At 45.5% G+C, this 23480-nt stretch overlaps 1 protein-coding gene across 2 annotated transcripts in view; it reads right to left on the bottom strand.

Moving 5' to 3' along the window:
* The window catches only part of LOC121570755 (potassium voltage-gated channel subfamily KQT member 5-like), a 125899-nt gene that overhangs the window by 39718 nt on the left and 62701 nt on the right, over nt 1-23480 (bottom strand). For both annotated transcript variants that reach the window (XM_045216498.1, XM_045216497.1), the window contains exon 2: nt 2245-2335. In XM_045216498.1, coding sequence (XP_045072433.1) covers nt 2245-2335 — 91 coding nt within the window. The remainder of the gene's footprint in view (nt 1-2244; nt 2336-23480) is intronic.

Genomic DNA, 23480 nt, shown 5'->3' on the forward strand with positions numbered 1-23480 from the left:
TCACCCAATTTCCAACATATCATAACATATTAAAGTGGCATGCTTTTTCTTGACATTGAAACAGATTCATGATGTTGAATGAACGATGACTTAAATTGGTTAATTTGTCTACTTCCTGTAAGCTGTATATAATGGCATACCTTTTAAGTCAGTTTCAGGGAGATAACCTAACAGATAAATGTCAACACTGAGTCACATAGCAAATTAGATCATTACATTCAATGAAATTAGCACAATTAGCACAACATTAGCTAGCTAGCATATGCTCCCAGTCTATCAAGATTCAAATTCAACTGATGCTAATCCAAGATAATGTCCATAGTGACTATTTCCTAGCAAGTCTGGTCTAAAAGAGGCATATGGATGCAATGAGATTTTTTATGAGCATGAATGCTGTTTCAAATCTCTAGTTTTCGGAGTAGCGACTGGGAGCAAATTAATTTCTGCCAGTGTCTTTATCGTCAATAGGTGGCCTAATCGTGTTGACACTGATTTAATTTGGAGAGGCTATGTTATTGAGTGGAGACATCCAGTATGAATCCAGTTATGATAAAGGGATTAATCTTCTCCTCGGATAATCTGCGGATATCCCTCTTCCTATCTGACATGGAGATCCTTGCCTAGCACAGACGGATGGACCGAAGCATTGACTGTCACTGGCCCACCCAGACTACAAAAAGCTACATATCACACTAACCTTCCTAATCCTAATTTCCCTCAGGGATTCATAGTCGTATTGAATTGAGCCTCAGAGGAAACAATATGGGTACATTTATTTTTTTATTTTTTACACTATACTACCAACTGGATGTTGCCTTATCTGTACTTGCCCCAAAGCAATGACAAACCCTCTATATCTTCAAATATACTAGGATGTCTTCGGGTTTGTTTGTCAGTGTTTGTGAGGTCTGGGTGGCTGTGAATCCAACCCCATGGCCTAGAATGCGATCTGTGATTATCTGAATGGGAGTTGTTGCTCTTTGTTAATGAACACAATTAACTTAACATTCACATGTCACCCTCACACATGAACCCCTGATGACATAATCACATGCACACACACACCCACAAACACACGCACGCACACACTCTCTCTCTCTCTCTCTCTCTCTCTGGGACCATAGGACCATCAGCGGGACCATTAGTCAATAAACAAACCAAGGTCGCCTACCACCAATGCTAATTGACTACCGTAAAAGGAGTTCATCATGAGGTCATTTCTTCCAGTTCACCACTCACATTTGAGCTCAATATAATTAACACTCATCTCTCACTCATCTATTTCCCAGTTGCTGAACAATAATGCTTCAAATATCATTTATTTCAGCAACAATTTAAATGACTGTCAACATCAACAACGGGGCAATACAGAGACAATGATGATGACCAATTGATGACCCTTAGGGGCGCATGTTTAACTCGACCATGTTCCCTCACTCTCTCTCGCTGCCCTCAAGTCTGCTGTATCAGTATGGTGCTGACTCATCGCAGGGTACGGTTAGTGGATAGGGACCTGCTTGCAGCATTTCAATAACAGTACACTCTTAGGAAAAAATGAGTGCTATCTAGAACTTTAAAGGGTTCTTTGGCTGCCCCCATAGGATAACCCTTTGAAGAACCCTTTTTGGTTGCAGGTAGAACCCTTTTGGGTTCCATGTAGAACCCTTTCTACAGACAGTTCTACATGGAACCCAAAAGGGTTCTACCTGGAACCAAAAAGGTTTATTCTCTGGGGACATCCGAAGAACCCTTTTGGAACCCGTTTTTCTAAGAGTGTAGAAGAAGAAATCAATGTGGGCCCCGGATCAAATTACTAAACTCAATATGGACTGGAGTTTTTTAATAGACATCGCGTGAACCTTGGCCTGTATCGATTTTTCCTATAAGGACCACATAAGTAGCAAGAGAGAGCTCTGCATCAGTAGGGTTCTTAACTTAGTTAAGTCCATTTGAATCTGCTTTATTCACTATCAAATTGCTAGATGATGGGAATACAGAGAAGTGATTCCAATTGATCAGATTGACTTACTCATACCAGAATGTATTAATATCCTCTTACCTAATTACTAATATAAATCTAGTTGTGCAAAGAGGAGTTTGATTGAAAGCTCAATACATTTTACTGCTTTGTATTTGCCTGGTGTCCACAGTGTCACCTATCGCTGTACTCATTGTAGACAGGCATGCTGATGCACAGCTTCTGTGTCTGTCAGAACATATGGCAAGTTTCAACCAGTTTCTCACCAGGATCAGCAGACAGTCGGAAGAGAAGTCCTGGTGAGCTGGAATGGTGGAGAACACAGACAGGACCAAGCAACCAAAGACCAGGACGAACCTACAGGACAAAACAGAGAGAAATCATAAATACATTTATCCAGAGCCATATGAAACAGAAGAAGACCCTGGCAGTTCGGTCAGGATATGCCTTATCATATTATTAATGCTAACGTGATTAGCTTGAAACATGCACCGTCGCTGGACTGGACAAGAAGCAATATCCGACCCATTCCCATACTCCTTTCCCTACCTCTTTCTGCAAAGAACCATAGTCTTTGATAATCTTCCACCTTCATAATGATATCATATTTTATTTTTCCATCAGATAAATCTGAAATATGAGGTGTGCCAATTGCTTTCCAAGTAGCATCAATGGCTGAATTACGAGCATCGGGTTTAGAGTTATAGATGTAGTTTGTGTTAAACGGTGAGAGGACATCTGTGTTTGATCAGGCTTAAGCTCCGTCTTAAGCTTGGATGTGCCTATGGAGTTTATGAAGGAAAGGCTAAGATAGGGCTTTGGATGCCAAATAACTTATTCTCCTTGTCTTTCTAGGATTATCATTGAAACTATAGCATCTTGATTTTCCAACTCCGCCTGAGTTTGGGCAAAGCAGGACTATTGAAACTAGTAGAGGTGTTGCGTTTCAGTATCTGAAAAAACTGGTTGAATCAACGTTGTTTCCACGTCATTTCAACCCAAAAATTCAATGTGATGATGTTGAATCAACGTGGAAAACTGATTGGATTTGCAAAAAGTCATCAACGTAATGGAATTAAACATAGAAACCATCCAAATAAGGTCAGCCGATATGTCATATGCAACAAGATATCACTACAACTTCCTCTAATGTCCGCCAACCACCCTTCTCTTCCTTCTACACAGTCAATATTTGAGAGTGACATTCAGAAATGTAAACAATCATAAAGAACCCCAATAAGGTCTTCGAAGATGTCACTATGGCGCACAAAATGTCACTACAACTTCCTCTACCATAACCTGTACAGCAACCACCCTTCCCTTCCCTTCTCCACAGCTGTAGACTATGGAGTATGGATGATGAGAGGCTAGAGACTATTAAGCTATCCCCTGGTGCCTGTAGGCTAGGCCCTAAATCATCGCTAAGATGAAAGAAGAAGAAGGACCTTTAAAAAGTTGAAACGCGGGGCCAAGAGGGTCAGAGGGGTGACTTCCAGACTCTGAGCTTCTGAGCAGCATCTGTGTGAAAAGGGTGGGCGTGCTGTGTGGGTCGCGATCCCCAGCCGACCTCTAGCTGACCCCTATAGGACTGTACTGATGTGACCCCGGCCCCGATCTGATCTTTGACTCCCAGAGGGAGCCCGAACAGAGGTTGCAGTTTTCCATAGCCCAAGGAGGGATGGACGGTTACGTGATTATTTCGATTTGGCCGTCGACATCTGTCGTCCAATACGCTCTCCTCCTTCTGTGAGGAGTCAGGAAACAGAAGGCTTTGTATGTAACCCAATAGGTTATATAAAAAGTATTCCTTTTAAAGTTTGAGTATTTAACATTTTAGCCTTTTTACATTAAAAAATACATCCTAACGAATCAGTTTGAAGTTCGGGAAGTTGGAGTATTTAAAAGTTTTGAGTACTTTGAGAAGTTAATAAATTGTGGATATGTCTGGACTGGTGAATGCGTGACAAGTATCATGTAGCTGTCAACTGAAAGGACAGCTGGCCTCATATGTCTTCCTCCACTCTCTCTCTTGTCAAGATCTCTAAAGGAGGATTTCTGAGTGGCTCCTAAACAAGCTTTTCAGAGTGCCTCCTTATCTAACTATAATAAATACTATGTCTCTCTTTTCAAAATGAATATAACCATTTATGAAATATTGAATGAAAAACAATGAATTAGTTATGAAAACCATGCAGCGGGGAAGGTTGTTTATCTTTGAATGCAGGCCTTAGTTCCCCCGCGTCACATACTGTTGTAGCAGGTGGCTGTCCCAAATAATACCTTATTCCCTAAATAGTATGGGCCCTGGTCAAAAGTAGTGCACTAGATAGGGAATAGGGTGCCGTTTGGGACCCAAAGCCAGTATCTGGAGTGTATCACAGCCCTCACAGCTTCAACAGAACACAGAACTGCCCATAACCTTTTAAAGAGAGCCCCAGAGTAAATAAGGATAAGGACACACACACTCTCTCACACACACACACACACACACACACACACAGAAGCCCATCATCACAGGGCAGTAGCAGGCAGTAAATGCTTGTCTATTTTGTGTAATTGAATTGATTTGTTTTGAAACAGAGTGCCAAGGAAGTGACTAATGTCCAAACACAGGGGCCTGTCATAGTGGCTACACTACACCCAATCATCCTCATTCCAAATTAGATTTGCAGCAAAAAGCAGATGTCTACATTTGTTTGTCTCCCAATCAGTCGTGTTGTCGGGCTCTCAGTGGATATCTGTGGTAACACGAAGGTCTGGTAGTGTTGTTCGTACGGATCACGACAAGGGGCAAAGTTGGAGTAGTAACCTTGGATGGCACCAAATGTATTTTCTCTTAGAAAAACGTAGGATGAGTAGCATTCATATGTACACTGCAAATACTGCACGTTTTGTATTGTATATGATGGTAAGAATTGGTTAGGCAGAGGTTGTGTCGTATAGTAAACATGGATGGCACCTTTCTTAGCACAGGATAGAGTGAGTAGAAAGTAGATGCTGTACACAGTAGGGGCAAGAGGTCAGAACCTTGGATGGCACTGTTTCCTTTCTATAATTATTCTTCTAGCATAGGATAGGGTGAATAGCAATTGAATGTATACAGTACTGCACATACTCAAAGAGCCAATGTAGAGGAAGTGTGAAATATCACTGTATTCTATGTAATTGTAAGGATTGGGCACTGGGCAGGCAGAGTCAACCTTGGATAGCACTTTCTCTTTCTTTCAAATATTTTTTTTCTCCATATCTCAACTCTTAGCAAAGGGTAGAAAAGGGTAAGATGAGTATATGGATTTATACAATATATGTACGAATTGTGCAGGCAGGAGTTGACACACAAGCTTGGATGGCACTTTGTCCTTTCTTTCAAGTCTTTATCTCGATCTCTCCTCTTAGTACAGGGCAGAGTGAGAATATATATGATATTGTGTTGAGGACGTATTGTCTTGAGCGTCACACGCTCTATTTAGAGTCAATGAGGAAGAATTCAGAGAAATATGTCTCACATTTTCCCACAGGCTACAGTTCATTAGAGACAGACTGAAAGCTAATTACATTAAGCCTATTTATTGCCTAATGTGTGTATGTGTGTTTCAGTGTGTGTGTGTGTGTGTTTCAGTGTGTGTGTGTATGTGTGTGTGTGTGTGTGTGTGTGTGTTCATGACATGGATTCATAAGCTATCAGTACAGCCAGCTCCCCAGGATAAATGAGCGGCAGGTAGCCTAGTGGTTAACAGCATTGGGCCAGTAACCGAAAGGTTGCTGGTTCGAATTCCTTGAGCCGATTAGGTGAAAAATCTGTCAATGTGTCCTTGAGCAAGGCCCCTAACTGCTCCTGTAAGTCGCTCTAGATAAGAATGTCTGCAAAATGACAGAAACTTAAATAGAACTCCTACTATGCTGTCCATGGTCCTGAAATGTCTGATCACCAAAATCCTTCTTGATAATATGGTCTATATGTTTTGTTTTCAATGTGTGGCCATCCATTCAAGGATAACATAATGTTTACTCAATAATGTCTCTGGCAGTTGCCTACAACTTAAAATCTCATTCTGACTGACTACATTCTCAACTGTCATTGGATGTCTGTCTAAGGTGGATTGTCATTGGACAGTGTCATCTAGGGTCAAAGTTCAAACGTCATTCAGGTTAGGGTTCATATCTATTTGGTCACAAGACAGTCGTCTCAGATAGCCTTGCCAGTGTAACAGAGGTATTATAAACACATCGGCTAACTTCTTACGTTCTCTTTCATTTAAACTTGAGGCAGCCAAAAGAGGAAGCTCAAGTCATATTACTGTCAGGTCAGTAGTATCCTTAACACCTTTATGAGCAGACTAGGAGTCGAAAGTGTAACTCAAAACCTAATAAAACCTATGTCTGTCTGGACTGTCTGGACACTTCTCCTGTGTGTGTGTGTGTGTGTGTGTGTGTGTGTGTGTGTGTGTGTGTGTGTATGATCTCTCATAAAAGTGTAAGAGAGACAGAGGCAGTGTGTGTGTGTATGTGCATCCGTGCACATCTGTGTGTCTGTGTGTCATCTTGCCAAGTCTTTATGAACTAATGCCACTGTTTATGTGCCTGGGAGCGTATCTAAACAGAAAGCTTATTATCTTAGCAACTACTTCATAACACTGAACACAGACCAGGTGTTACTGTTTTCTTTCCAGCAGGAAGTTACTCTACTCTATTAGGAGAAATTAGCAATGGTGGAAATATGGTAATGTCATCTTCATTGTAGTCGCAAAATATTAATATACACAAATATTAAATAAATATATATTAAATATATAAATTAAATAAAATATATTATATTATACATTTTATGATCATTGACCTGATCATCATCGCCATCATTGAGGGAATCAAGTCTCTGGTTGCTCTATGGGGGTTTAGGCCTGGGTTGCGGTTAAGCAATTTGTGTCGAAAAGCACTTAATAGAATTTGATTGCTTAATCATCATGACTATAATGTCAATCACCATTGGCTTCATTCTGAAAGTCATCATCATCATCATTGCCACTTAATTAATTTGCACTATAATACTGTGCATATTCAAAGGTGAGCACTAAGAATACATCCATTATCTAGTGACTCTTCAGTCTCCTTGGATGACTTACTTAGTCTGGGTATTTCTTTTTATGGTCCTTGTAACCTAAAGGTCATGACCTCATGACCTCTGATCCACCCGTTGAGGTCCTATGCCTCACATGCCTTTACACAGTCAGACGCCCATTAATGTACTGTATGTCTCCTAGCATTCCTCAAATAGCCCCCCCTACTGTGTTGGTCTATTCCAGAGAAGACAGGGATTCTAAATGTACTCAGCACACTCCAATTGACATACATGGTGGTGGGGCGTCATCGGTTTAAGATGTGTCATCCTATAGCATTCTATGGAGATCACACAGCCTTATTCAACATGGGGGAGATGCTTGAGGCTGTTGCCTTGACAATTTAGTTAAATTGCTTGTTGTCAAAATGGTAAAGTTAGCTCAGTTGAACAACAAGTAAGAAAGTGGTACCGAGTCTGTCAGAAACACATGGATGCACACATGTACACACACTCATACACATCTACACACATGTACACACACACACACACACACTTTATGTTATTCTATCCTCATGGGGACCTAGAATTAAATTCCATTCAAAATCCTATTTTCCCTAATCCCTAACCCTAAACCTAACCCTAACCCTTCCCTTACCCTAACCATAACCCTAACCCTAACCCTAAACCTAACCACTAACCACTAACACCTTACCCTAACCCTAATTGTAACCCTAACCCTAAATCTAACCCCTAAGCTTAAAATAGCCTTTGTCCCCATAAGGGAGAATTTTCCTTGTTTTACTATCCTTGTGGGGACTCCACACACTCACACACAGATAAGTGACAGTGACACTGCCAAGCCTGTCTACTGTCTTCTACGCATACGAGCGTATGAGAGACATTTCATAAACCACTGACAATTAGGGTGTGTGTGTGCTGTTGAATAGTGACAGTGAAAGACTAAGTTTGTGTGTGTTTGTCTACGGGAAGCTCTCAGTTGGTAAAGGGTAAGGACTCTGACAGTAAGCCTGGCTGAGGAGTGACTGTTTGTGTCAGTGAGGAGGATTGTAAACAGTAGACAGACGACACTACTACCACCACTACTGGAGTAAAGAGTAAAGACGACAGAGCAATTTCCATGATGCAGTCTGCTCTTTAAAGGTCCGGGCCAGAAGACACTCTGGTTCATCTCAAGAGTGTGTGTGTCGGATGGGTTGGGGGGGAGGTGAGCGTGTTCATCTCCTCACTCCCATTACATTGATACAAGACGTCCTTCTCTTCAGAAACCCCTTGAGAGAGAGGCTGAGTGGGTTAGAAGAGGCTGGACTTAGCGAACACAATTAGCTAGTTAGCGTAGACTAGCCTAGCGTAGCGTAGCACTGGTTACTGTGGTAGCACCACTGGGCTACCATTAATGCTAATTAGCCCTCCTAACGTTAGCGGGTAGCGCTAAGTGACTGTGTTTTGCAGATGTAGAGCTCATGCTGAGCTAGCGTTTCACAGCATGAACATAATAATGCTAAACATAACACATTCACAGAGAGAAAGCGAGAGAGAGAGAGAGAGACAGGGAGAGAGAGAGAGAGATACAGAGAGAGAGAGCAAGAGAGTGTGTGTGTGCATGCATGCATTTATGTGTATGCATATGAGTGTCTGTGTGTGTGTGTGTGTGTGTGTGTGTGTGTGTATGTGTGTGTGTGTGTGTGTGTGCATGCATATCACATAAGTGTGTATACCATAATCGTCCTGACTAAACCCAACGCTCTCTCCCGTCCCCTGCTGACATCTTTAAAAGGCCTGGAACAGATGAGCGTGCCGACGGATGACAGCGATCCCCCTGCCGGCTGCCAAGCTTTTCCCTTTCATCTCCTTCTCTTCTTTTTCCCTTGTGAAGGCAGACGAATGTTCTCATAGCTACTGTGCAGAACCAGCGTTTTTAAACTGACGACTCCTGTGTGAGACCATGCTGTGAGTGTTCAGCATCATCCCTTAATATACTGAGACAAATCATAGGCAATCTATGGCGTGAGGATTTTCATGAGCCGCGTTTTTTGAAACATTGTTACTGTTCATGCTGTGTGGAGATGCTGGGATGCACAAATCATAGACCCAATAGTGTGAGGATTTTCGTGAGGCGCGTTTTTTGATGTTGATGCAACGCTGATCTGCACTGTTAGAAGCTGTAATTACACGCACATCTTCAGGGGAAGCATGTTCTCACACAACACCTTCCAGCAATATGCAGGATGAAGACGCTATAACAAATCAAAGGTCTCAATGGCGTAAAGATTTTCAGGAGTGCGCTTTTGTACACAACACCACAATGCACTGTTACAAGCTGTACACATGGGTGTGCAAAGCTGTCATCAAGGCAAAGGGCGGCTATTTGAAGAATCTCAAATATAAAATATATTTTGATTTGTTAAACACTTTTTGGGTTACTACATGATTCCATATGTGTTATTTCATAGTTTTGATGTCTACAATGTAAAAAATAGTAAAAAATAAAGAAAAACCCTTGAATGAGTAGGTGTGTCCAAACTTTTGACTGGTAGTGTAATAATGTAATTTGCCAAAATGCAATTTGCAGGAAAACACCATTCTAAACAGCACACCTAATGCAAGCGGTTACATATGCGACAGAGATGAAAATCTATGTTAGAAACTTAGAAAGAGGGGGATTCTAATAGCAACTAGGATAGATTGCTAATATGACTAGGATTGGGCCTTTGGCTTCTGGACAACGAAAGAAAGTTGATATGAAAACCAATAGAACAGGAGAGAAATGCTGGTTAATGGCATGAGGAAGTCTTCATAAAATAATTGCCTCCATGTTTCTATGGATGTATTTTGGCTAGGCTACTTTGAATCAAGGTAAGACATGCCTCATTATTTGAAGTAAAGTAAAACGTTCAGGTTTCAAACAATGATACTGCCTCAAACTCACATTGCAAAGTGGTTGGTGACGCGTTGATAGCCTGCTTACCGTTGAATATAGCCTATGCACTCGAATGGCAAATGGGCGGCGCGCTTTAACATCTAGTTGATATTGAGAAATAAAAATAGTAGCTCTTTTTAATCGTGGTCATCAAAACAGTTTTTAACACACGACTGCATTTAGAATAATTATTTGTTGCGCAATGACTGGATTAACAAAAGCACATTTCACTCCAGTGCCAGCTTTTTGAGGAGCTTTTCTGGTGCTGTCTGACAGGTAGTAGGCTATTCCACTCCTCAAACTAGGCTCTGTATGCTGTGCACGTGTGATAAATTAGATAAATGACGACTAACGAAAATACACACACGGCAATTAAATTCCACTAAATGATGATAATTAACCTATAGACGAAAAGCATGACCGGTCAAATGTATTTTCAGCAGCTAACTGATTAACGGTTGACCGTTAACATCCCTAGAACTTAATGATCCTTGTCAATTTCTGCTCTCCATAGGCAGTGTACAAACTGAGAAGGCTAGTAGAACTGCGTTCTGGATTTCTGTACATTTTGTAAAAAACATTATCATGCTCGTGTCTCGTGTCTGTCTGTCTGCCTCCTCTCTCTCTCTGTCTCTCTGACTCTCTCTCTCTCTCTGACTCTCTCTCTCTCCCTCTCTCTCTCTCTCTCTCTGACTCTCTGTCACACCCTGGCTCTGGGACTCTATATGTTGAGCCAGGGTGTGTTCTTTCTGTTGTGTTTATTTCTATGTTGGCCAGAGTGACTCCCAATCAGAGGCAACGAGTGTCAGCTGTCGTTGGTTGTCTCTGATTGGGAGCCATATTTAAACTGTCTGTTTTCCCTTTGTGTTTGTGGGTTCTTGTTCCGTGTTGGTCATTGTTACCGTGGACTTCACGAGTCGTTTCTTGTTTTGTTTATTGTTGTCTATTATCGCTAAAGATAATAAAGTTTAAACATGTTCGTTCATCACGCTGCGCCTTGGTCTATTCCCTACGACGATCGTGGCAGAAGAACCCACCTTACAAGGACCAAGCAGCGTGTCCAGGGGCAGATCTTGGACTGGACATGGGAGGAAGCGCCGGGAAAGGAGATGGAGAGGTTGGCGATGGCCCAGGTGGGCAAATCGTGGTCCTGGGAGGACATGCTCGGGGGCAAGGGACCTTGGGCTAGGATTAAGGCCCTGGCGAGAGAGGAGCAGCGGCGTCAGCAGTGTCATCGTCGGACGGACGAGAGGCAACCCCAAAAAATTTTTAGGGGGGGGCACACGGCATGGGCGGCTGGGCAGCAGGAGGCTGCCACAGGGTGATTTGGAGAGGAGGCCACCGGGTTAGGGGGGCCAGAAGGCAGGTTGGCGGAGCCTGGATGGAGAGCGGAACCAACTTCCCGTACTCAGGCATGGCAGCATGGGACGGGGCAGGTTCCGCGGTATGCGGAGCGGCGTACTGTGCCACGAGTGGTCCGGCATAGTCCTGTACGTCCTGTGCGAGCACCCCGCACGTGTCGTGCGAAGGGGGGTATGCAGCCAGGACGGAGTGTGCCGGCTCAACGCTCGTGGTCTCCAATGCCTCTCCGCGGTCCCGGATATCCTGCTCCAGTGTCACGTGCTGTTATGCCAGTACGGGTACACAGCCCTGTACGTCCTGTGCGGATGCCTCACACAGAGTGTGTGAGGGTAGGCATTCAGCCAGGACGGGGTTGTGGCCGCTCTTCACTCCAGGTCTCCTATCCGTCTCCACAGCCCGGTTCGGCCTGTCCCTGCTCCACGCACCAAGCCTACGGTGTGCGTCGCCAGCCCGGTCCGGCCTGTCCCTGCTCCACGCACTCAAGCCTACGGTGTGCGTCGCCAGCCCAGTCCGGCCTGTCCCTGCTCCTCGCACCAAGCCTACGGTGTGCGTCGCCAGCCCGGTCCGGCCTGTCCCTGCTCCACGCACCAAGCCTACGGTGTGCGTCGCCAGCCCCGGTCCGGCCTGTCCCTGCTCCACGCACCAAGCCTACGGTGTGCGTCGCCAGCCAGGTCCGGCCTGTCCCTGCTCCACGCACCAAGCCTACGGTGTGCGTCGCCAGCCCAGTCCGGCCTGTCCCTGCTCCTCGCACCAAGCCTACGGTGTGCGTCGCCAGCCCGGTCCGGCCTGTCCCTGCTCCACGCACCAAGCCTACGGTGTGCGTCGCCAGCCCAGTCCGGCCTGTCCCTGCTCCGCGCACCAAGCCTACGGTGTGCGTCGCCAGCCCGGTCCGGCCTGTCCCTGCTCCTCGCACCAAGCCTACGGTGTGCGTCGCCAGCCCGGTCCGGCCTGTCCCTGCTCCTCGCACCAAGCCAGGGGTGCGCGCCGCCAGCCCGGCCCGGCCTGTTCCTGCTACTCGCACTAAGCCAGGGGTGCGAGTCGTCAGCCTGGTAAGGCCCGTTCCTCCTCCACGCACCAAGCCAGGGGTGCGCGTCGTCAGCCTGGTAAGGCCCGTTCCTCCTCCACGCACCAAGCCAGGGGTGCGCGTCGTCAGTCCAGCACAACCCGTGCCTGGGTCACCGGTGCCTGGTAAGGTACCGGTCAACTGCTCCACTACGGAGCTGAAGCTAACCGCTCCTGCTGCGTCCAGTTCAGCTCCAGCCAGCGGGGCCAGACTGGACCAGGGGCGCTATGGGGGGTTTATTGGAGGGGTGGTGGGCAAGGCCGGAGCCAGAACCGCCGCCGAGGAGGAATGCCCACCCAGCCCTCCCTGTTTTGTTCAAGTTGAGGCGCGGTCGCAGTCCGCGCCTTTAGGGGGTACTGTCACACCCTGGCTCTGGGACTCTATATGTTGAGCCAGGGTGTGTTCTTTCTGTTGTGTTTATTTCTATGTTGGCCAGAGTGACTCCCAATCAGAGGCAACGAGTGTCAGCTGTCGTTGGTTGTCTCTGATTGGGAGCCATATTTAAACTGTCTGTTTTCCCTTTGTGTTTGTGGGTTCTTGTTCCGTGTTGGTCATTGTTACCGTGGACTTCACGAGTCGTTTCTTGTTTTGTTTATTGTTGTCTATTATCGCTAAAGATAATAAAGTTTAAACATGTTCGTTCATCACGCTGCGCCTTGGTCTATTCCCTACGACGATCGTGGCAGAAGAACCCACCTTACAAGGACCAAGCAGCGTGTCCAGGGGCAGATCTTGGACTGGACATGGGAGGAAGCGCCGGGAAAGGAGATGGAGAGGTTGGCGATGGCCCAGGTGGGCAAATCGTGGTCCTGGGAGGACATGCTCGGGGGCAAGGGACCTTGGGCTAGGATTAAGGCCCTGGCGAGAGAGGAGCAGCGGCGTCAGCAGTGTCATCGTCGGACGGACGAGAGGCAACCCCCAAAAAAATTTTTAGGGGGGCACACGGCATGGCGGCTGGGCAGCAGGAGGCTGCCACAGGGTGATTTGGAGAGGAGGCCACCGGGTTAGGGGGGCCAGAAGGCAGGTTGGCGGAGCCTGGATGGAGAGTGGAACCAACTTCCCGTACTCAGGCATGGCAGCATGGGACGGGGCAGGTTCCGCGGTATGCGGAGCGGCGTACTGTGCCACGAGTGGTCCGGCATAGTCCTGTACGTCCCTGTGCGAGCACCCCGCACGTGTCGTGCGAAGGGGGGTATGCAGCCAGGACGGAGTGTGCCGGCTCAACGCTCGTGGTCTCCAATGCCTCTCCGCGGTCCCGGATATCCTGCTCCAGTGTCACGTGCTGTTATGCCAGTACGGGTACACAGCCCTGTACGTCCTGGCGGGATGCCTCACACAGAGTGTGTGAGGGTAGGCATTCAGCCAGGACGGGTTGTGGCCGCTCTTCACTCCAGGTCTCCTATCCGTCTCCACAGCCCGGTTCGGCCTGTCCCTGCTCCACGCACCAAGCCTACGGTGTGCGTCGCCAGCCCGGTCCGGCCTGTCCCTGCTCCACGCACCAAGCCTACGGTGTGCGTCGCCAGCCCAGTCCGGCCTGTCCCTGCTCCTCGCACCAAGCCTACGGTGTGCGTCGCCAGCCCGGTCCGGCCTGTCCCTGCTCCACGCACCAAGCCTACGGTGTGCGTCGCCAGCCCGGTCCGGCCTGTCCCTGCTCCACGCACCAAGCCTACGGTGTGCGTCGCCAGCCAGGTCCGGCCTGTCCCTGCTCCACGCACCAAGCCTACGGTGTGCGTCGCCAGCCCAGTCCGGCCTGTCCCTGCTCCTCGCACCAAGCCTACGGTGTGCGTCGCCAGCCCGGTCCGGCCTGTCCCTGCTCCACGCACCAAGCCTACGGTGTGCGTCGCCAGCCCAGTCCGGCCTGTCCCTGCTCCGCGCACCAAGCCTACGGTGTGCGTCGCCAGCCCGGTCCGGCCTGTCCCTGCTCCTCGCACCAAGCCTACGGTGTGCGTCGCCAGCCCGGTCCGGCCTGTCCCTGCTCCTCGCACCAAGCCAGGGGTGCGCGTCGCCAGCCCGGCCCGGCCTGTTCCTGCTACTCGCACTAAGCCAGGGGTGCGAGTCGTCAGCCTGGTAAGGCCCGTTCCTCCTCCACGCACCAAGCCAGGGGTGCGCGTCGTCAGCCTGGTAAGGCCCGTTCCTCCTCCACGCACCAAGCCAGGGGTGCGCGTCGTCAGTCCAGCACAACCCGTGCCTGGGTCACCGGTGCCTGGTAAGGTACCGGTCAACTGCTCCACTACGGAGCTGAAGCTAACCGCTCCTGCTGCGTCCAGTTCAGCTCCAGCCAGCGGGCCAGACTGGACCAGGGGCGCTATGGGGGGTTTATTGGAGGGTGGTGGGCAAGGCCGGAGCCAGAACCGCCGCCGAGGAGGAATGCCCACCCAGCCCTCCCCTGTTTTGTTCAAGTTGAGGCGCGGTCGCAGTCCGCGCCTTTAGGGGGGGGTACTGTCACACCCTGGCTCTGGGACTCTATATGTTGAGCCAGGGTGTGTTCTTTCTGTTGTGTTTATTTCTATGTTGGCCAGAGTGACTCCCAATCAGAGGCAACGAGTGTCAGCTGTCGTTGGTTGTCTCTGATTGGGAGCCATATTTAAACTGTCTGTTTTCCCTTTGTGTTTGTGGGTTCTTGTTCCGTGTTGGTCATTGTTACCGTGGACTTCACGAGTCGTTTCTTGTTTTGTTTATTGTTGTCTATTATCACTAAAGATAATAAAGTTTAAACATGTTCGTTCATCACGCTGCGCCTTGGTCTATTCCCTACGACGATCGTGACACTCTCTCTCTCTCGCTCTGTCTCTCTCTCGCTCTCCCGATCTTTTTCTTCAGCTTTTAGTGAGTCTTTCTGGTCTCGAGGAGTCACGTTTTCAAAGCACAGCACATTCCCCTGCCCTCAGAGGTCACCACACCCCAGTTCACTCTGAAGTTCATTAAAGCCTATTGTATTTTCCTGTGCCACTGGATATAAAAAGTGTTTATGTTGTACTGCTTGAAAACGCCAATAAATAAAACACTTCATTTGTTCAGGCTGAACTTTAAAGACTAGCTCTGCTAGACAGCAGTCGCATGAGGTAATAAAGCAACATGCATCGTAGCAAAGTGAATTTAACACCAGTTGAATTGATTGAGGACACTTATGCTAAAATGCTTTGTTTGGATTTTTCAATTGTTATTATCCATGTGTACTTTTTGCTTTATGAGGGCACCTTTTGCTGGCCACATAGAGTGCCGTCATTGACACACGAACACAGCCATCAACCAAGCATGTACACACACCCTAATCAGCCATGATAGCTGTGAAGCTTACAGTATAGTAAACATACTCATACAGAGGGCCAACAGGTCTTCTGCCAGCGCCAACCAGTTCATACCTGTGGTGTGGTGTGGCGTGTCTCTGGTAATTGAGTTTGAAACAAGGTGTTAATTGGTGCACTCTACCAGACGGACATTGCGTCCTTCCACTTAGGCCAGGTCCTGCTGCTTCTACCTATTGGGAAATCAGCTCTAGACCTACAGACCTGTGTATCACTCCTCAATTGTTTCTTCTCCAATACACCTGAATCTGAATGGCCAGTGAATACAATTCAATTGACTTTACATTATAGATAAGACCTAATATGGGTATTATTAACTGCTGCAGACTGTGTCAGTCACAATAGATGAAACATATGAGGGTGTTCTGGCCATCAAGTGCAACTGAGATCAGGACAACACTTGTGTCTATTTGAAGTGATTAGATAACGCCAACGTATCTGAGTGTAATATTTTGTCTATTTCGATGTAACTGTACCTCGTTTTTAAAAGCTGGCATCTCGCCTCTAGCTTGCTTTTGTGTTGTATAACAAAATTCTCCCCCTCTTGCCCCAATTCCCACTGGGACAAAAACGATAATTAACAAAATAGCAGATGGACTCAGTGCGTCACGCTCATCTAATGATATTTTTCACTAACATGCACGCGCGCACACGCACGCACACAGGCACACACACGCACACACACACACTTTGGAGATGGCCAAACAGCTGGGGTGAGACAAAAATAAAATAAAAAATACAAGCGGAGAGGAGAACCGACTGGATGTAGCTACAGGCATGCCTCCTTTCACAGTTCTTAATACAGCAGAGAGACTCTTAATGGCTGATTTCCCAGACCTAACACTAATAGACTCAAAAGTGCTTTCAGTTGAGATTATCTTCTATTGAGCATGCTTTATTGTCCAGGAGTAGGCTTAATCTGGGTCCAGGAAACCCAACCTATGGAGATAACATTAGAGTTGTAGGCTAATATCTCAAACTATTGTATCGTATTTCAACGCGATCCTCATTTCAAGACGTCCAGAGAGGCATTATCCAAAGCCAAACTGCATGTGTAATGGAAAGTTTAGGGACTTTAACGACCCCCTCTTTAAAAACACACAACAGAGAGATGCAGCAGAGACAAAGTGACAAAACACGTAAAAGTTAATCCCTCCATTTTGCCTAGCTCGCCCGCCCTCGCATTTGAATGGCGACATCTAAAGAGCACGAATCAAAAATGCCATCAACCAAAACCTAAACAAGAAGAATATGTCATGGAAAGTCAAGGGGGACTTTAATGTTTTAACGATGTTCTCTTTACAACTTTGGCAGTCTGATACTTAGGCCTCCCACAGTTTATGGACCTCAGCTGGGTTGTCATTGGACTGTTGTTCACTAGATTTAGGGACTTTGGCAAGTGAGTATTTTTCCTATTCTATTCCTCTCTCTTTCACTCTCTCTCCCTCTCTATTTCCACCCTTCTCTCTCAGGGCTCTATTAAATCAGTTCTGTTTTAGCATAGCGGTTGTTTTCATGGTGTCGCAGGTGGAACTGCGTTAGAGGGGTCAAATCTACAAGTGGCTCCCAGCATTCTACCTAAAGCGGACATTGCCATTGGCTGCACGGAGTCGCATTAACAGAAATCCCATCTCTTTCTCTCTCTCTTTCCCCCCTTCTCTCTCTCTGTCTCTCTCCCTTTATCTCTTTCTCTCTCCCTCTCTATCTCCACTCACTCCACAGCAGGTGCGTGAAGGGACTTAGCAAGGTCTCACTCGACAAGCTGACATGCCCCAACCATCACCACCACCACAACTTTTAAAGAGCGCCATTAAAACCGACAAAGTAACTGACGAAATTGGCTTGTTTAATGTTGACACTCACTTTTCCACAGAAAGACACTTGAACATCTGGGTACTAATTGAACCAGGCCCAACGTCATGCCAGGAGGACTGGAGACTCCAAAACTAGAGGAGCTCCATCTGGTGACTGAGCCACTCCAAATGTCACTTTATGGGTACATCCTATACTGGGCCCTGGTAAAAGTAGTGCACTATATAGGAAATAGGGTGCCATTTGGGACTCAGGTTTTATCTCCCTACATTGGAAAACTTGGGGGATCACTCATACTGTGATCTGGCTTAGCAACAGCAATACTTCAGTTGTAAATGATGTGAGGAAACAAGTGGTGTGCAACACAATAATGGACATTTCCATGCCTCTCTGATACACTACATTTGAATGTACAAAATGACTTGTTCACCTCAGAACACTCTCTGGCCAGATTCAAGGCTAGACACAAACTGGGACACACAATCTGGTGTCACATTAGCAATATAGACAGATGTGCTGATGTAAAAGGCCAATTATCCCCAGAAATGAGGTACTGTGGGTACTGTGTGAGCCTGTATGAGGCCAGCAATGTCAAAGATTGATCTATGCCATTTGGCGTTGTATTGTTTGATCTGGCCTGACTTGAAAAGCCTCCATACAGGCTCATACAGTACCTCTCTTTCTCTCTCACTCTCTCTCTCTCTCTCTCACCCCCTGCTATCTAATAACGGTCATTACCGCCCCAACAGAGCAAATTAAGTCTCCTCCGAGGGAGACAATGCTCTACGAATTTCAGTTCAGCATCCCAATTTCCAACAACCATTCTCCCCATCGATCACCACTGTTTATCCTCATCCCTGACCTCGTCTCTCGGTGACAGATCGATAAAGCAGCCCTCCAGCCAGCCAGCGCCGTAGCCAACCACCAAAATCTCCCTCTACGCAAATGTGTATTAATGATAGCGGGGGAGGTTGATAATGAGGTGGCCAGACACCTATTCACAGTCGTGTAATGCAATGTAATGACAGATCACAGCCCACTATTCTCAGTGTAAGAAAGGACTGGTATTGGAGAGAATTTAGGGAGGGAGGGGAGGGACAGACTGGCACTGACCCTGTTCAGCCCTGAGGAGATAGCTCTATGAGAAAAATATGTAGAAAATACATATTTTTTGGTTGAAAATACGTCTTTTTGGTTGAAACGTCTTTTCAACCCAAAATTTGTACGTATTTTCAACGTCTTTTTAACCAAAAAGACGTATTTTCAACCAAAAAATATGTATTTTCTACATATTTTTCTCATAGAAAAACCTATTGTGCTCACTGGGAAGGAACCAATAGCCTATATCTCTCTACTACTGTGGCAGAAGGATCTTTCTTTTTCATATCAAATGCAATCGAAATAGCTTATATAACAGTCATTTTAAATCAAAGAGAATCAAGCCGGCTTTAAATTGACAGAGGAATCGAGTTACGGTTAGATCAGTCAGAAGTAAAAAGAAGACTGTAGAGACAAATTGACACTCAAACTTCAAACTTCAGAACTTACAAATTTTTTCATTTTTTTCACCAGTCTAAAAAAGACAATGCCGGCCAGTAAAATGCTGAAGGGGACATTTATTCCCTCTGATATCTATGCAGGCAATCCCCCTGTCACCCCAAAATAGCTAAGGACCACATTCATCAAGACTATGGAGTAGATTGGTCGCTGAGCGGACGGTTAGACGGTTAGATGGCGAGCATCTATCTCTAGCCCGCCGACTCACCCAGGCTAAATTTGGAAGATAATGAAGGAAAATGAAGGATGGAGGTTATGTCTGAGTATTATATTAAGAGGGTTGGAGCTGCTTAGCTATGCCATGGGTCGTATTAATCAAAGGAGAGGGGACAACGGATGTCGCGATGGAGGGGGAGGTCGTTTCTTTGGTAACACTTTATTTGGATAGTCCATCTGTAGATGCTCTACAAACTATTTCCAGACTATTAGTAACATGTCAACTGCATCTCTGTTGACTTTCAACAATAAAGTGTCTGTAGTCCATCTATTGATGTTCATTAGACTATCAGCATTATTCAGCATCATATCTGTAGCCTGTCAGTAGCATCTCAATCTTTGATCGACAGCTTGTGATGGATGGTGGGAGGGTTATTGAGTAAGATATGCTTGGTTGGTATTACTCATGCGCACGCACGTGCATGTAAGTACATATGCATGTAAGTAAGCACATGCGCATCCACGCACACACACACACACACACACACACGTGTAAAACATATAATTTTGATCACCTAAGGCATCTATTCATCTGTTACTGTTTTAGACATGAAAACAACAATTGCTATAGGTCACAGGAAACCACTGGTCTCAGCGCAAATGCATCTTTGGCAACACATCAGAACGCCACATATGACCGAGGGACAGCACACAGTTAGTCTCAATGTATATAGCCATAGAAGTGCACAGACAGCATATTTGAAAACACACTCAATTTTTGGTTGGTTGTTTTATATATATTTTTTACGTTTCTTCATTTAGCAGACACTCTTATCCAGAATTTAGTATATACATTTCTCAAACTTTTTCTTACTGGTCCCCCATGGGAATCGAACCCACAACCCTGGTGTTGCAAGCGCTATGGTCTACCAACTGAGCCACATGGCTCCATCTCCAGCTCTAAAGCTGTACACTAACCATACAATCCAAGATGGTGTTTTTCTATTTGCTGCCTGGTATTAATATGTATGCTTACAGACACTAAAGTGTGTCCTAGAGGGGGATGTCATGTTTGTATGTATAGTATGTAGTTAGTGTGAAACGAAGCAAGATTTCAGGACAGAGACCAAACAAGGTCTGAATCCCAAATGGCACCCTATTCCCTTCATAGTGCACTACTTTTGTAGCAAATTTGTAGTGCAGTATATAGGGAGTAGGGTGCCATTTGGGATGTAATCAAACACTACAAGGTCCTCTAGAGAAGGCAGCGAGGCGACATCCTCCTTGGAATATCTCAAAAGATATTCATCCACCCGGCTAACAGACTAACAGACATTACCAAAAGACGAGAAGCCTGGAGCAAGGCCAGAGATGACAGAGAACGCTATGGAAATACAGGGAGGGAGGAAGGGAGAGACGGGAATGATGCCTATCGAAAAAATGAGAGGGGGAGAGAGAAGGGGAAAGAGAGTCATTACTGTACTTGGTTAACAAGTCAGAAAGAAAGAAAGAAAGAAATAAAGAAAGACAGTGAGAGAGAGAGAGAGAGAGAGAGAGAGAGAGCAAGAGAGAGCAGAGATAGAGAGAGCAAGAGAGAGAGAGAGAGAGAGAGAGAGAGAGAGAGATTAGCATAATACACAGGGTGTGAAGTCCATTTGCACCCTTCTTCTTCTTCTCCTTCAACTACAGATTAGTTCATAACTGACTGTCTAAAGCAGTATGATGTCCTCTATTCCTTAGATACAAAACCAATAACATCTGCTCTCAAAGAGTAGTTCAAAGAGCTTCCTTCATTTGACAGATCTTTTTTAATGCTTTTATCTGCATCAGGGGATAATATTTAATTTACTCTAACCATTATTTGTCTTGGTTAGTCTCTCTTTTTCAAGAGAGATCTGAACCATAAACAACACTAACGTTTCAGTATTGACCTATTTCAGTTTGTACAGTCCTGTAGATGCACTCTGCTATTGTTTGGCACATCCACTGCTTTACAGTATAACAAAGTAGGATGTTAAATAATGATGTGAAGAGGTGACACAGATATACTATATTAACCAGACACCAGTGTCCTTTTGTATAATAACTGTAATATGTGATGAATGACCTCCGGACGACATGACTAAGGGCCCACAGACCAGGAAGTCAAGATTTCATTAAGAGGTGTCCATGTCTAATGACACAGCGATAAGACAAAGCATCAATTTTCATTCACAGTGTTACCTGATGCAACAAAGATAACACATCAGTAATTCTAACACAGCAAAGATATTACAAAACATCTAGATGTAGAAAAGGGCGAACAACCACAACAAGCCAATATTCCTAACAAAGATGTTATAAAACACCAAGATCTTCTAAAAACAGCCCAGATCTTCTAAAAACAGCCCAGCTTTTCTCAGCATCCATATCTAGAGCTAACACAGTGAGTCAGGAGCCTGAATAGCCTGAACGACGCAGGTGTGGAGCCATGACTGCCACGTATGACGATGCTAATCCGGTTATCAAGAAACATGGCAAGAGACCACCGTCGTCGAGGGAAGGCTGTCTTCACAGGCTTAGCTTAGTTACCAGACGGGTCAATAGGTTAGGGACAGTGTGGATCAACTCCAGGAAGCATGATGGGCTACTCTGGCCTATCTGCTCTGGCCTGTCTGGGGCCTTCCTGTCTGTCTGTAGAGATAATATCTCTATGTTATATTATAGGATTCACAGTAACTGTCAGACTTTCAGTCAGAGGTTAGAGAACTAGGAACCAGTGAAGACATCCCTGAGAAGACTTGAGAGCTATGGGGCTCAGTAATGATTGTTAGAGACTATAGGAAACCAGTGGTGGGATCTAATATGACAGGTAATGGGGATGGAGGACCTTGGCTACAATCAATGTACTGAGGAGTGTATCACTGACTCGTTTTAGAAACAGATACTGTACATTATGTAACATCACTCACAGTCACAATGACATGTGATGTGACAAACTTTGACTCGTCTTTTCAGCTTCTACTGCAACTAGAACCTCTACAACCATTGGCACTTGATCTGTGTTCCAAATGGCACCATATTATTTATGTAGTGCACTACTTTGACCAGCGCCCATAGGGCTCTGGTTAAAAGTAGTGCACTATAGGGAATACGGTACCATTTGGGAGGCACACTTGGTCAACGGCACTACCCAAGCCATAGACTATTTTCTCTGCTGCCACACGGCAAGAGGTACCGCTGGATCAAGTCTGACACCAACAAGCTCTTGAACAGCTTCTATCCCCAAGCAATACAACTGATAAATACTGTAGATAACAAAATAGCTACACGGCCCGAGTTTACCTTGTATCTTTATTGACCTTTTATTTCAGTATTCGCAATGTCTCTATGCACACTCACAGGGCCCTACACACTCACACACACTGTCACTCCAACACACACAAACACTCACTCCATCATTTTCTCACTCCCACATAATATGCACTTACATTTATACTGACTCTACACACCCGTACACCCACTCACATGCAGGATGCTACTACTCTTATATCATTTAGCCTAGTCCCCTATCCCTTATACTGACTTTTTAAATATTTCCTGTATATAGTATGCTTACTTACTTACTTACTTGTGTTTTTCATATTTCATATTCTTATTTCTCGTTTTTCTTTTCTTCTAGTAATACATTGTTATTGATTATTGCATTGTTGGGTTTTGAGTTTGCAAGAAAGGCATTTCAATTTACTTGTGCATGTGACATTAAAACTATTACAATTGTTCTCATTCATTTCAAACATTATTTAACTTGGGCTATTACTGACTGTTAGCATACCAACTGTTGGCTATTACTGACTGTTAGGATAACAACTGTTGGCTATTACTGACTGTTAGCATACCAACTGTTGGCTATTACTGACTGTTATGATTCCAACTGTTGGCTATTACTGACTGTTAGCATACCAACTGTTGGCTATTACTGACTGTTAGCATACCAACTGTTAGCTATTACTGACTGTTAGCATACCAACTGTTGGCTATTACTGACTGTTAGCATACCAACTGTTGGCTATTACTGACTGTTAGCATACCAACTGTTGGCTATTACTGACTGTTAGCATACCAACTGTTGGCTATTACTGACTGTTAGCATACCAACTATGGGCTATTACTGCCTGTTAGCATACCAACTGTTAGCTATTCCTGACTGTTAGCATACCAACTGTTGGCAATTACTGACTGTTAGGATAACAACGGTTGGCTATTACTGACTG

Source organism: Coregonus clupeaformis, unplaced genomic scaffold (genome assembly GCF_020615455.1).
Source record: "Coregonus clupeaformis isolate EN_2021a unplaced genomic scaffold, ASM2061545v1 scaf0724, whole genome shotgun sequence".
Lineage (NCBI taxonomy): Eukaryota > Metazoa > Chordata > Actinopteri > Salmoniformes > Salmonidae > Coregonus > Coregonus clupeaformis.